At 47.4% G+C, this 13,903-nt stretch overlaps 5 protein-coding genes across 5 annotated transcripts; 2 read left to right on the top strand and 3 right to left on the bottom strand.

The window, feature by feature from the left end:
* The first annotated feature begins 253 nt into the window (after positions 1 to 253).
* BGW36DRAFT_83297 (uncharacterized protein) lies at positions 254 to 1,846 on the top strand. Its single transcript, XM_046222625.1, has 2 exons — positions 254 to 460; positions 570 to 1,846. Exons 1-2 carry the CDS (start codon positions 392 to 394, stop codon positions 1,698 to 1,700), a joined length of 1,200 nt encoding a protein of 399 aa, XP_046076161.1. The 5' UTR covers positions 254 to 391; the 3' UTR covers positions 1,701 to 1,846.
* BGW36DRAFT_83258 (putative F-actin capping protein alpha subunit) lies at positions 1,846 to 3,372 on the bottom strand. The gene is made up of 7 exons (XM_046222624.1): positions 3,151 to 3,372; positions 3,063 to 3,081; positions 2,860 to 2,975; positions 2,709 to 2,798; positions 2,598 to 2,650; positions 2,397 to 2,534; positions 1,846 to 2,343 (listed from the first exon to the last, which is right to left on the bottom strand). The coding sequence occupies exons 1-7, from the start codon at positions 3,205 to 3,207 to the stop codon at positions 1,992 to 1,994; spliced, it is 825 nt and encodes a 274-aa protein (XP_046076162.1). The 5' UTR covers positions 3,208 to 3,372; the 3' UTR covers positions 1,846 to 1,991.
* Positions 3,373 to 3,439: 67 nt separating this feature from the next.
* On the bottom strand, positions 3,440 to 5,909 carry BGW36DRAFT_333773 (uncharacterized protein). The gene is made up of 2 exons (XM_046212885.1): positions 4,383 to 5,909; positions 3,440 to 4,335 (listed from the first exon to the last, which is right to left on the bottom strand). The coding sequence occupies exons 1-2, from the start codon at positions 5,607 to 5,609 to the stop codon at positions 3,625 to 3,627; spliced, it is 1,938 nt and encodes a 645-aa protein (XP_046076163.1). The 5' UTR covers positions 5,610 to 5,909; the 3' UTR covers positions 3,440 to 3,624.
* Positions 5,910 to 6,284: 375 nt separating this feature from the next.
* On the bottom strand, positions 6,285 to 6,814 carry BGW36DRAFT_354579 (uncharacterized protein; the record flags this gene model as incomplete). The annotated part of the gene is made up of 2 exons (XM_046213539.1): positions 6,285 to 6,642; positions 6,705 to 6,814. The coding sequence occupies 2 exons, from the start codon at positions 6,812 to 6,814 to the stop codon at positions 6,285 to 6,287; spliced, it is 468 nt and encodes a 155-aa protein (XP_046076164.1).
* Positions 6,815 to 9,240: 2,426 nt separating this feature from the next.
* Positions 9,241 to 13,597, top strand: BGW36DRAFT_368889 (SNF2 family N-terminal domain-containing protein). Its single transcript, XM_046215044.1, has 4 exons — positions 9,241 to 10,740; positions 10,786 to 11,557; positions 11,624 to 13,126; positions 13,194 to 13,597. Exons 1-4 carry the CDS (start codon positions 9,440 to 9,442, stop codon positions 13,203 to 13,205), a joined length of 3,588 nt encoding a protein of 1,195 aa, XP_046076165.1. The 5' UTR covers positions 9,241 to 9,439; the 3' UTR covers positions 13,206 to 13,597.
* Positions 13,598 to 13,903: the final 306 nt, after the last annotated feature.

Consider the following 13,903-nt stretch of genomic DNA (forward strand, 5'->3'; position numbering starts at 1 on the left):
AGAAAATAATCCCTCAATATAAGAGTATAGCCATCATGAATTGAAACTCCAGTATGATGTGATCATCAATTATATTACCTCTTCAAGCCTAGTCGAAACATGTCCACACTCGAAGTTTGAGGATAGCACCTTGCTATAATAGGAAAGGTTTACGATAGCGTCTCCGGAATTAGCAGCATGAAAATACCGCCAGTCCCCAAACAGGCTGATGGTGTGAAATCCAAATACATCTTCAATACAACATCCATCCGTCGTTACTGACCTTTCTCCTGACTCTCGTCTTCTCTGTGTAGTGGAGATATTTCATCCAACGGAAATTACATTTGATATGATGCCCATTGCTACTGTGCTCAGCATCCTGATTCATGTACATGATTTTTAACAGCAGCTGATGCCTTCACGACGTTTCCATTACAAAAGCCGTCATGGCTGTCTGGTGTGCAAGGCACGTAAAGTCAAGGTAAATATTCTCTGCAATCAACCTTTTTTACACATTAATCTAAATCCAAGAGACCAATAATGCTTAGCTATTTCAAGCTAACTTCGTTAACCTTGCTCCATTCAAATAGTGCGATCGACAACGGCCGGCTTGCAGTCTTTGCATCAAGCGCGGTGAAATATGCGCATATAATAACGACGACTGCCATTCAATTCAATTTATAATGTATAACAGCCACGCTAGAAACGACCATGATACTGCTTTTTATTATTACAACCAAAACCCGACATTTTTAACCAATCCATGGCCTTCTAACCATGCCCCCTTAACCCGACATCCGTTCAATGCGGATCTATCACTCTTAGAGCATTTCACAACACAAGTTAGCTATACGCTGACGGATCGAATTCCTGTCCAAACCTTGTATGCTTCATTAATTGTTCAAATTGGCTTTGATCATGACTATGTGGCGCACTCCCTGCTCTCAGTCTCTGCACTCCATTTGATACAAACAGAGAACATGTCCAAGGCCGAGGCTAGACATCATCGATTGTTAAGTCTTCACCACCAAACCGCCGCATTGGCTTTGCTCAGACCGCAACTGGCCCTGATTACTGCTGAGAACTGTGACTCTGTGTACATATGCGGGGCTTTGATCTTCATTATCGCCGTTGCATCTGCGCAGCCTTTGGATCCTTCGACGCTTCTTGTGCGTATGGGCGAGTTTGCAGAACTCGCCCATGGCGTCTACGTGGTCATCGAAGGAGAGAGCACGAAAGCACTCAAGATGGGACGCTTGAAACCGTTTTTCAATTTGGAGAAATGGGATCATTTGATATGCGCATCACCTGAACAGGTACCGAGTAAAGCGGTTATTGGAGACTTGCACAACATGATAGACCTGCAGCCGCCTGAGTTGGATCCTTTGAAACCAATATACCGTGGTGCTGTGCAAAGCTTGAATCTCAATATGCTGGCTATGCACGCCAACCCTTCGCACTCGGCGATGATTTTTATGTGGTTGGTCTATTTGACTCGCGAGTTCACTGCGTTGATAGCAGCAAGGGACCCAGTTGCTCTGCGGATTCTGCAGGCTTATGGCGAGTTCTCTCAAAGGGCGTCTGATAAATGGTGGGCTAAGCAGTGGGGAGGGGATATTGTTGCCGGGACGAGGTGTGTTTTGCAACACCAAAATAACGAATTATTTTTGCCTCAACGTCAAATGGCTGGCATCAGCCGGGAGGACTGCGTTGCTTTTTAAGGGAATGTCAGAGAATGTGCAAGCTTTATTCGGACAATATCATGGTCATTTCAAACCAGTCTTGATCCATCCCAAGGAATTTATGGAATCTTTTATATAGCCTCTGTTCACCTCTGTATCGAATGATCAAATGTTGCGTAGACAGTGTAATCGCTTCAACCTCATCTACAACTCCCAGCTATCTGGGAAACAGGAAAATTGTCACGAACATGACTACATTATATGTGCATATAGAAGAAATCAGATAACAGCGAGAGAAAAACAAATCATGATTCATCAAAACCAAACAAATCATCTTCCTCTACCACCAGAAATATCCTGACCAAGCCTGTATCCTCCGACTTTCTCCCACTCAACTTTCTGTCTGGTGATGGGTAGCTGTCGTCTCAAACTCTTGAACGCGCCTTCAGCCAGTCTGCTAAATCCACGATTGAGCTCTTCCTGATGATCGCGCTCGGCGGCGGCGATTTTGGAGATAATGGACTCAGCGGATAGCGAGGGGACGGAAAGAGAGACGGGCTTGCTGTTGCTCAGAGCAACATTACCGTCTTCGTAGTAATGCACATCGACGTAGATGTTCCCTGTGATGGTAGTGGAGGAGGATGAAACGGGGACTTGGTAGATAGCGCGGTAGCGACCGTTCCTGTTACCAACGATTAGAAACGCTATTGTACCAGATAGGTGTGAACCACGAACCAGTAGTTGTTAGGGGAGTATCTGTTGGCGACCAACACTATGGCAACCGCGGAATCATTCTCGATGGGATACACGCCGTAAGAGGAGCTGGGGTAGTGTTCTTTGGCGTGGGTGGAGAGGGATTTGAGAAGGGATTTCCTGAATGTGTTTTAGCCTCTTCTCATCTATGCCTCTTCTATCTTGATAAAGGGTTATGTTTACACTAGATCGGCATTTTGAGAATCGAGTGGGTATGACTGAGCACCGGAAGCTCTCTATAGGGACAAGACTTGTCAGTTATGACTTCTCACGGAGGGTAATAGGAGAAATTACTTGGGTAACATGATCGAATTCAAACGATGTCGATGTCTCAATATCATAGTATCGATCTCCGTCGAGTCTGTTGAACTCACTCACGAGCACCTATCCACAAGAATCAACTTTTGTCCACGGTACTCGCGAGTCATTATTGCCATCCACACACCTCCTGACTGCTCCCAGGCAGTTTGACTGTCGCCAATTGTGTTTCGTTGTATTTCTTGAAAGCAGGTTCCAGTGAAGGGATAATATCCGGACCATCGGCAGTAAGGGCCTTGATGTCTGATATTTTTGAACCTCGGTCAGCATAAGTTTACTCTGGCGGGACGACATTGGGGGGTACTATATCGCAGGGGAGGCGAGACCGACCGTTTATGACTTCAGTAAGCTGGTTTCCTCAAGAACAGTTAGCAATGTCAAGCTTCAAACATGATAGGAAAACCACGGGCTGTCATGCCTCTCCGGGGGGAGCTCCCTCGATGAACGAGGAAGCAATGTCAACAGTAGAACTCATGTTTTGGGACTTGAAAACACGAATGTCGGAGACTAAGTTTATGACAAAGGAGAAATATCCGATCGTAAAAACAACGCTCGCTGGACGTGGTGTACAATGTGCAGTGAATTGAGTCTATGTTCGCGGGGTAGGCCACTGTCGCAGGTTGCAGACCACACGTTAAGGCGGTTAGCGTGGAGGGATGTCCCTGCCAAGAATCGAGATAAAATGATAGTTACATGGAAAGTCTCAGCAAATAATTAACTATAATATGTATTGTCCCTAAATAAATACTAATATAATTAAATCTCATTAATAAGAATAGTCAAGCAACGCCATATGCACCTGATCCCAGGCCCAGAATGCTAAATCGTTATACGCTAACAAGAGTTTGTTCAAATTCAAATTAGAGGGCCACACAGCCAAAGCAGACATTGCTCACTCAATGCTCATATTCATTAATCCGTCATTGGTTTCGGTCATCCCTTGTAAGCCCACGCGCTTTACACCGTTGCTGGGGGTGCTGGAACTGCTGGTCTCAGTGAAGAGTGCAGCTGACGATTTCGGAGGAACGATCCACGCATTGCCATCTTTGACGATGGGAGAGTTTGTCAAGACGGGGCTGCTCTGCACACTCATGCCAGGAGAAACAGCTCGACGTTTGAATGACTCCGGATCCAAGTCATCGTCACGCCGACGCTTGCGATGAAATTCGCTTGCGAGCGGAGGGTTGATGACCTGCGGGACCGGAGAACGACGCCAGTTATCTTTCCCAATGATTGATTGAGGAGTGTCCATCGAAGCGTCTTCACTTATAGCCGAAGACTGTGTTGACATACGGCCTGGGGGTGGCGGTGTGCGGTAGCGCCCATCGAACTTTTCCCAGTACTTCGCGCCTCCAGAATTCAGAGAGGCTTGGTTCGAAAAGCTGTTTTCAGAAGTCGATGGAGCAGTCTCTTCAGAAACAGAGGCGGTAGATGTAAGCTCCTCAAGCTTGTCTAAAGGAAAAGTAGGACTTTTCGCTTCAATAGTATCATCACTCTCGCGAACCTGCCGGATGACCTCAGCTTCTCGCTTAGCTTCACTGTCTAGAGGAGCGCTTTCTTCAAGCAAGGCGGCGCGGACACGAGCAAATGTCTTCGGTTTGGGCTAAGGAATGTTAGCTATCATCCAGCAAATCATAGCAACAAACTTACCAGTAAATTTCCTCGTCTGGTGACAGCTCGACGGATCACTCCACGTGGGCCTGCATCAGCAGGGCTATCACCTCTTATCGCTCTACTATCTCCATCGTCACTCAAATCTGACAAATGCAGGTCCCTAGTTCCCAAGCTCAAGCTTTCCCGGCGTGACTGAACCGTGGCTTTGGACATTTCGCGGGAAAAGTAGCCTCCATTGGAAGCTTCGATGCTCTTCAACACAGGTGGCGACAGGGGTGCTGGGCTGGGCTTTGAACTATTCCCGCTGGCACTGCTAGAACTCTGACGACTGTTACGAGTCTTGCGGAATCGTGCCCGCTGAAAACTGAGTAGGCTAGCGGCGGCAGGAGAATACGCTCCCATCCATTCATTCCCCGGGCTAGGAGCTGGCGCACCAAAAGGATTTGCAAGTCCTCCGCCTATCTTGCTTGCCTGCGGCGTTGCTGTAATCATCATATCGTCACGATCAGGGTTCATCGACTCGTCGTCATCGTCTTCGCTGCTGCTAGTATCTGACTCCATCATGTTGACGCTAGACACCGAACTGGACATCGCGGTTCGATCGCCTGGCACACTGCCCACTTGTTGTGAGAAGCCCATACCAGGCGACCCAAACCCAAATGAGGAGCCTCCCCGTCGCTGCGGAATATTTATGCCACGGCCACCGACGTTGGGAGATGATTCTGGGGATGACTCGGCGAGCGTAGAGTGGTGTAAATTCGTACAGGCGCGAGAAAAGTCCAAGCCGCGAGAGCGACGGGGAATTGCCGATACAGGAGATCCGTATGTTTGCGCTGGATCGAGTTTGGGGGAAAGAGGGGTACGGTTGGCGGCGTTGGTGGATGCACCTGGAGTGGCCACAGTTTGTCGGGGCACCTGGAGGGACAGGCCATGTATGGAAGGCTGGAGGACGTGAGGTTTTTGAGGGGTCGTCGGGCTGCTGGTAATGCCTATATCGTCTTTAGTCGAATGAAGCAAGTCGCGAAGTGAAGATGTTTGTAAGAGGCCATGTTTCGCGGCATCCGATAAAGAGCGGGATTTCGGTGACAGATGTGGTGTAGTGTGGTTAGTCCGGTCGCTGCTGCTAGTGGTGTCCTCACTATCCGACTGTTCAGCATGTCTCGACATCTGCCTCCGCAGCCAGTAGGACTCAGCCACTTTTGTTTCGGACGATAGAGGCTTGCCGAGCGATGTGGAGAGGGCAGAAGATGATGCTTTTGACATTGTGTGAATAGGAATTTTCGCAGTTCTGAGGATATAAGTGTCTGCGAGGCAGCAGATGGCTCTCAGCGTGCCATTTTCTGATTGTAGAAGACAGGATGGCAGAAAGACGCGCCGTCCGAGGCGGGCACCAGGTGTCGAGGCGCGAGCACTAAGCGCGCTGAAGTGACTGCAGTGGAGCGTAATACGGCAAGCAGCGAGAGCCAGTGAGATGGCACAAAGCACGCCGCTGTAGTAAAGGAGCGACAATTCGAGAGAGTCTGTTGCAAACGAGTCTGGTGCAGCGAGGGTTGTCGTATGAACTCTTGCACTTTTGATCTGACGTCGAGGGAAAGGTGATGCGCACATTGGCCAACCAGCGCTGGCAGAGCAGACGCCCCGCTCGCCCGCCATAATCGGTCTTGGCAGCGATAACCACGATAGATATAGTGATAACATGCAGCATGTCTACAGAAACAACTCGAGCGATATAGGACGTATAGAAGGTATAAAACATATAGAACGATTTGTACAGTGCCATAATCGATTATGAGACCTGATACACTACATAGCCTATAATACAGGTTGCTCCCTCGGCCCCAGAAAACGAGCCTGCGCCTCTGTCGCCGGGTCCGGTATAAAAAGGACAAAAACAAACACAGGACGCTTAGCTTCGTCACAACAATAATTGCAATTTTCTTATATCTTATTATCTGGATGATGATCCCTGGCACTAGGCCCGCCGTGCGGATAGGCTGGAGGTGGGGATGTGGTTGAGTGCGGCTCGTAGCTGGAGTCGGTGTTGTACGACTTGGCCGGGGACTGATCTCTTCTGGGGGTCGGCGGTGCTAATGAAAACTCGTTATAGTCGGGATCCCGGATCAGGGATTGTGAATTGCTAAACGGATCGCCATATGCTGGTCCCTGGTAGTGAGCGTGCGACGGCTCATAAACGTCGATTTCGAGAGACTCGCGTTCCTTGTCCTCCTCCCTCTGGAATTGCTTGCGTCTGCGCCTGGCGATGATAAAAAACACGATTCCAGCGACTATAAGAACCCTGTTCATCACATGTCAACGCTGGTCCAGCCGAATCCATCAATTGAAGAAGAGGGAACTCACACTCCCGTGACAACAGCCGGAACGACATCGGTCAGCAATTTTGAGGTCGGCTTCTCACAGTCATCACCGCTTCCACAGTCTCGTCGATATAAATGAGTGATCAGATCCATGTTGTTGAGTGAGCCAGTAAGTACGAAATAGGCGATAAATGAGAGCAGGCGCCGTCAGGGTGGGAACAAAAGGTGCGCGTTTTATGTGGCCGTCGGAATGCAGGGAAGTGCATAACAATATTAATAACGAGCGACTCGGGAAGATAGCAGCAGCAACAGGGATAGAAACGTCCAGCTTGCAGGGTCAGGATCACAGAAAAAGACCAGCTACCTATCTATCAGACCATGGCGAACAAGTCTGTGGTGATCAGGAACGACGAAACCCAGGCAAGACACCTAGTATTAGTCGCTAGGCCCCTTAATTTGGCCATGTTGTTTGCAGCACTGATTGGGACCTAGGCCCAGATTGGTTAGCGCCATGGGGCTGTGATGACGACTCACAAGCGACGCCACCGTTGCATGTCTCACTATGAATTCCGGCGATTCAAGGCCCCTCTGGCCAAGGCTACATACAACCATAGCCAGAACTACTGGACTGGTATTGCCGCCTTCGTGAACTATAGCTAGCCTATCTTATCCCACTGGCCCCGCATTCCCCGCGGACTATCGGACGCTCTCGTCTTGCTCTTAGCCCTACCGACTTAGCATCGACTATCAATTGATATTTGGTATGCATTCATCCAAAGCTCTGCAACATTGACTAGAGGCTATCCTGATTTGTGGGGTTCTCTCTAGAGAATGTTTAGGAACTACTCTCATTCCGGAATATAGAGCATCATCCGACACGTGCATTTTCACCCCCCGATAAGTCCGCCGTCTTGGCCTCACCTACGCTCTGTTAACCCAGCAGGATGCACTTCAATTGATACAGCAAAGAGGCTTCTAAGGTTTTGTTGTTTATATTTCTAACTTCAACATTGCAAAGCCTCTAGAGCTTCTTCCAAAGAGGGCACATAATCTACAACAGACCAAGCATGCATGCAACCCAACGCAGCCAAGACATGAGATGCAGTCTTAGAAGCTCTCGTCTTCATATCACTCAATTTCCTTGAGATATCCTCAAGTTTTTTTTCCTTCTCCTTTGGGCAAAGTTGTGGGGGAAATTATTCCATCCACTCCTTAAAAGGAAGTAGGAACGGAGGAACCGTTATAATAATAAGAGCCCAAAAATGTATTGTTTCAGATGAATGAACTGCAAGGATTCATTTAAAAAAGAAGAAGAAAAGAAAAGGGTGTTTTGTTATTTCACCACCACTCTTGTGTGGAAGGTAGTACTCACCTAGAAGGTAACCGGCATAAACAACAAGGATAATGCTACAAATATCAGGTCAATTTCATCGGGTCATTGAGTTACAATCACATACAATATGCATGCTATAACTAACAACCATTTGCTCTATTGCTGACCCACAATATCATGGTCTGCACTTACAGAAGATGAGCAATCTCCTACAAGATCTGTAAGATCATCTGTCTTCTGCTAGGCGGATGCCTCTCTGATGGGAGGCAGTCTGTCCTGGTATGATTGCAGCATGGTTATCATATGGATCTCTGGATCTGTAGTTGTTGAGTATAGGTGTATTGATTGTCTAGTCAAGGTTAGCCGACAGGTTGTTAAGGTTAAGAGAGACAAGTCAATGATGTTTAATTACGTAAATTACAGCCTCATTACCCATCCAATGAGGCCATTTAACCCACCAGGGCAGGATCTGGTTATAACCATGCAGCTCATGACACGCTCATAATTATGTTTGAAATAGATATACTGGTTAATCTAGTAGTATGCCTATAAATTGACATATTTGACCCTTCACGGATAGCTTCACTGGCCAACTGGTTGTTTCACCGGCTGCCTAGCCCATGAGCCCCAGCCTCTTCTTTTCATAAAGTCTTCCTGTCAGAAAATAAAGAGCTGCCAAACTCTAGGTGTCCATTCTTGCCATATCTTATCATCTGAACTAGACAAAGAATAAGCTATGATGATGCTTTGTATGTGCTTTGCAAACACATAAATATTAAGATTGTACATATGTAATTTCAATAGGGGTCTTGTGTGAATCGCAGAAACTGCACATACGCTATTGTTGGTGGGGATATATAGAACAGATGACAAAGAGAAGGATGCCAAAGGGGAGACAACATAAAAAATAGTCAAAGAGATATATTTGAAGCAACATATGCAGAGTTAATATAAAATAAGATAGAGCTAAAATAATTAAATAACTATTATCTGTAAATATAGCCTAACTGATCTAGTGAACCTACAATGAATTTGCACAGAGAATATATCTAAAATGTAGAATGTATATAAGATGGTCCACATGACAATGCGCAAGACGATGTGGACTATCCTTAAACCAGCTAAGGCTGCGGCCAGAGCTTCGTCGCCCAGCCAATGAGCACCTTTTTTTTTGCGGTTCCCCTGACCCACCTGGGCAAATCCTTATCGTGACGCGATGAATACTCTTTGTAACAATCCAAACGAAAAAAAAGGACAGCCTGCTTACGGCAAACGAGGCTGATCAAAGCGACTGCAGATGTGGCCAGCGCCCAGCGCTCACCTGCAAGCTGCAGCCTGCCTCTTTGAGCATACTCTTTAGCCCTCCCCGCCCGGCTGAGTTAAGCTGAGTGCAGCTGTCGTTGCCGTGTGCCCGTTTGGCTCCCGACCAGCCCTCATTGCGCGTCATGGCCTCCTCTCCCAACGCCATGTCCACCGAGGACATCTTGGAGGACTTGGAGCTACACCAAGCGCTTCTGGAGAGTCTCCTGGAAGCCCGCCCTGGTGCTGAAGAAGACAGGATGGAACTGGAGTCAACCATCAGGGCATTGCGCCGTCAGTTAGATCAGCGTAGAGGCCTCGCTCCTCGTCTCTCTCCGCAGCCTCACCCTACCGTCCGATTGCAGTCTACCTTTGACGGTGCTGGCGATGACAGAATGCCTAGCTCGCCGTTCGCTTCAATCTCTAACGAATTAGATCCCGAACTCCAAGCGCAATATATTGCTGGACAACCCCCAGGTCCGGTCTATCCCACATCCTCTTCTCACCCAACACCTCACCGCAACCATCCCAATCCTACTTTGCTTTACGCTTCGTCGCCAGCTACTGACCACATGTACTCTCGCGAATCGGGCCCGTCTACCCCCGGCGCAGCGTCAACCCACAGCTTCAGCTTGGGGGATGAGGGCTTGGATGACGACGATACTCAGCTTCACAGACTTCTTGGATTAGAAGATGTCGATTCATTTGCGGAGGGGCAGTATGAGGCTGAAAACTGGTTGAAAGATCGTCACGAACAGGAGCGCAAAGACGAAGAGCTGGCCAGACGCTTACAAGAGCAATGGAACCAAGATTCTCTCTACTCGTCAACAAATTCGTCTACTCCAGCGCCTGCTCCCTCAAACATGCCCGGGTTCTCTACAAACCCGCCGGCCGCATTCAGGCAAGAGTCATACCGAGCGCTTTCACATGATCATAATCAAGTGTCACCGGGACAGGCCTCAACTATAGGCTCAAGTCGAGTTGCTCTGCCATTTCATCAGCGACAACCCTCCCTTGCACCGTCACCATTCAGCTCAAGTAGAAATATGGAAACAATGGAAACGCCCATGTGGAGGGATACTGCCCCTACTGCCAACGATAGCAGCGATAGTGATATTGCAGAGATATCGCCACAGGACTTTCGGCGCAGTATGTCCGCAGTACCAGTACCCCGATCATCCCAGTCATACCGTTCCGTCCATGTTGAAGGCCCTAACAATCGCCATACTATGTACCCAACTCAGTGGCCTTCTGCTCTCGCGGCCTCCCACCGCTCTTCGTCTACTTCTCAAGAGAGCCCAATCAAGATCCCTGATGCTTACACTCAGGCTTTGCGTGCTGCAAGAAGTTTAGGAGATGTTAGAAACTTGGGAGCTGTTGGAGCTTTCCTCGATAGAACTGGCACGGGCGACCGGGCAAGCCTATTCCCCTCGTTGTCACGCCCTGGGTATGCAAGAAAACCCCTTCCTCTCGAGCTAGCTAACTCTTCAAGTGATCCCGATTTCCTTGACAATAAGCAAGCCAACCAGGAACTGAAACAGATGCTGGAGAATCTCAGACCCGACGTTGACCTCACAAAAGACAAGTGGGAAGGGACACCAACAGAGCTACGATATGCTCTCCTTGACCATCAAAAGGTCGGGGTGGCGTGGATGAAATCGATGGAAGAAGGAACTAATAAAGGCGGTATTCTCGCGGATGACATGGGTCTTGGCAAGACTATGCAGGCCATTGCTCTCATGGTATCACGACCATCGTCAGATGACACCAGAAAAACGACGTTGATTGTTGCTCCTGTCGCTCTGATGCAACAATGGAAACGTGAAATCGAAAGGATGGTTAGACCAGAACACAAGCTTAATGTCTTTATTCTCCATGGAGAGAAGCGGAAAACCACATTTGCTAAGTTGCGGAAATATGATGTGGTCCTGACTACATTCGGTACATTAGGGTCAGAACTCAAACGCAAGGAGGAATGGGACAACAACAGACGGTTTGCAGGTCAAAGCAGTGCAAATATCGTCGGAGAAGCTCAATCTCTTCCTCTACTTGGACCAGAGAGCACCTGGTACCGCGTGATTATTGATGAGGCACAATGCATTAAGAACCGCAATACAAAGTCATCTCTCGCTTGCTGCTCACTCAATTCCACTCATAGGTGGTGTATGAGCGGCACACCAATGATGAACAGCGTAGCTGAACTACATTCACTACTCAGGTTTTTAAGGATCCGTCCATACAACAGCCTAGAGCTGTTTAACAAGGTAAATTGATCAAAGTTCTCCAAGTATAATAACGCGCACTGTATTCTAATTCAAACCTTTTTGCAGGACTTTACGAGGCCGCTGAAATCTAATGTTCCAACCGCGCAACAGAAAGCTTTGCAGCAGTTACAAGTCGTGTTGAAGGCCGTGCTTCTACGCAGAACAAAATACTCCAAGATAGACGGGAAACCAATTCTAAATCTGCCACCTCGCGTTACTGAAAAGGTTCATGCTTCTTTCAGCGAGGACGAACTCAGTCTATACAAAGGTTTGGAAACGAACACTCAGATACAATTTAATAGGTATCTTGAGGCTGGATCTATTGGCCGGAATTACTCAAACATTCTTGTGCTGCTGCTTCGTCTACGACAAGCCTGCTGCCACCCTCACTTGATCAACGATCTTAGCGTCGATGTTAGCGCAGTCACCGAAAATGTAGACTTGGTCGAGAATGCGAAGCAGTTTGATGTCGATGTTATCCGACGGCTGAAGGAGAATGAACCTCTAGAGTGTCCTGTTTGTATCGATGCCGTGGAAAACGCAGTCATTTTCTACCCTTGTGGCCATGCAACTTGCGCCGAGTGCTTTGCCAGAATTTCAGACCCGTCGCTTGCCATCCAACAAGGACATGACGGCCAGGTTGAAGCCAAATGTCCAAACTGCCGAGCTAGGATTGATCCGAAGAAGGTCACGGATAATGTTTCCTTCAAAAAGGTTCATTTTCCAACAGAAGGTTCCGAGGCTGATGAACCGTCAGAAATTCCAACTAATGATGACGAGACGGCTGATTCCGACTCTGACTCAGATGAGAGCGATGATGACTCAGATGAGGATTCCGATTTGGCAGAGTTTATTGTACCCGACGATTACGATTCCGATGAGAAACGAGAGTCAAAGAAGAGAGTAATCAAAAGAAAGCGCAAAGGGAAGGGCAAACCCCCCAAGAAGGCTAAGAAGCCAAAGAAGACTCTAGCTGTTCTCAAGAAAGAAGCACAGAAGAATGCTGCTGCTAAACGCAAATACCTGAGACGGATCGAAAAGAATTGGGAAACCAGCGCCAAGATTGACAAAGCACTCGAGATACTTGAAAAGTTGAAGGGTGAAGGACAGGGCGAAAAGACAATTATCTTCAGCCAATTCACTTCCCTCTTGGACCTTCTGGAAGTGCCGATTAGTCGCAAAGGATGGAAATATCGTCGCTACGATGGAAGCATGCGACCCTCGGAGCGTAATGATTCTGTTTTAGAGTTCACCGATAACCCCGAGTGCGATATCATGTTGGTGTCTTTGAAAGCCGGTAATGCGGGCCTCAATCTTGTCGCCGCTTCTCAAGTCATCATCTTTGACCCCTTCTGGAACCCATATATCGAAGAACAAGCTATCGACCGTGCACATCGCCTGGGTCAATTGAGACCTGTTCAAATCCACCACCTTCTGATCCAAAACACGGTTGAAGACCGCATTTTAGCTCTGCAAGACAAGAAACGTGAGCTTATCGAAGGTGCTCTAGACGAAAACGCCGCCAAACAGATCTCGCGCCTCGGAATCCGTGAGCTCAAGTTCCTTTTTGTAAGTCTATCCCTATCATTTTAACTGAATTCTTTTGAACTGAAAGATAACTAATTTGATTATCAAGAATGTCAATTAGATATTTTGGACGCCATCTACTTCCCCTTTCGGGTTCTATCAACGATAGCACTCTCTTTCTTGTATTTTATTTTATTTTTACTTTATTTCGTGTTTATGTGTTAGCGGGTTTGGAATGGATGGATGGATGGAGTTTGCTTGGTGCTGATTCCCTGGGACAATGGAATGGAATCAACGAAACCTGATACCCAGTGCTGTCAGGACAGCTGTACCCCTCCTATTATTTCTTTTCCTTTTTACCATTTTCGTTCTCGTACATGCTTTTAATCATCTAGATTGAGTTTTCTGACTCTGCTGTCATAGCAGACATTTTCATCGAAAGTGAGAAATTGCTGCTAGATCTGCGATCTTTCATAGAAGCCGTGAAATAGATTTTCTAATTTTTCCTATAAATTGATTCAAACTTTCTTTTCATCGATTTCAAAAGAAAATTGCTTTTAGTATAGGATCGTCCTCCAAAAGGTCAACCGTCTCAGTTCGGTTTACATTGAGTATCTTTTCTTATTAATCTACATATCACACGTCGGATTTTTCAACCCAAGACTTGTAAAGTGACCTCAGATTATGTTGTGCGAGTATTCGCATCGGATTTTGCGAATGTCGGATCTAAAAGATCTTCACTGGGGAGGAACGGTTGAAAAGAGAAATGGTTGAAGAGATATTTGGAAAAGCTCTAAGAAAACACTACCGAGTCTACTA

This window comes from Talaromyces proteolyticus, assembly GCF_021365285.1.
Source record: "Talaromyces proteolyticus strain PMI_201 chromosome Unknown BGW36scaffold_2, whole genome shotgun sequence".
NCBI classification, from domain to species: Eukaryota; Fungi; Ascomycota; class Eurotiomycetes; order Eurotiales; family Trichocomaceae; genus Talaromyces; species Talaromyces proteolyticus.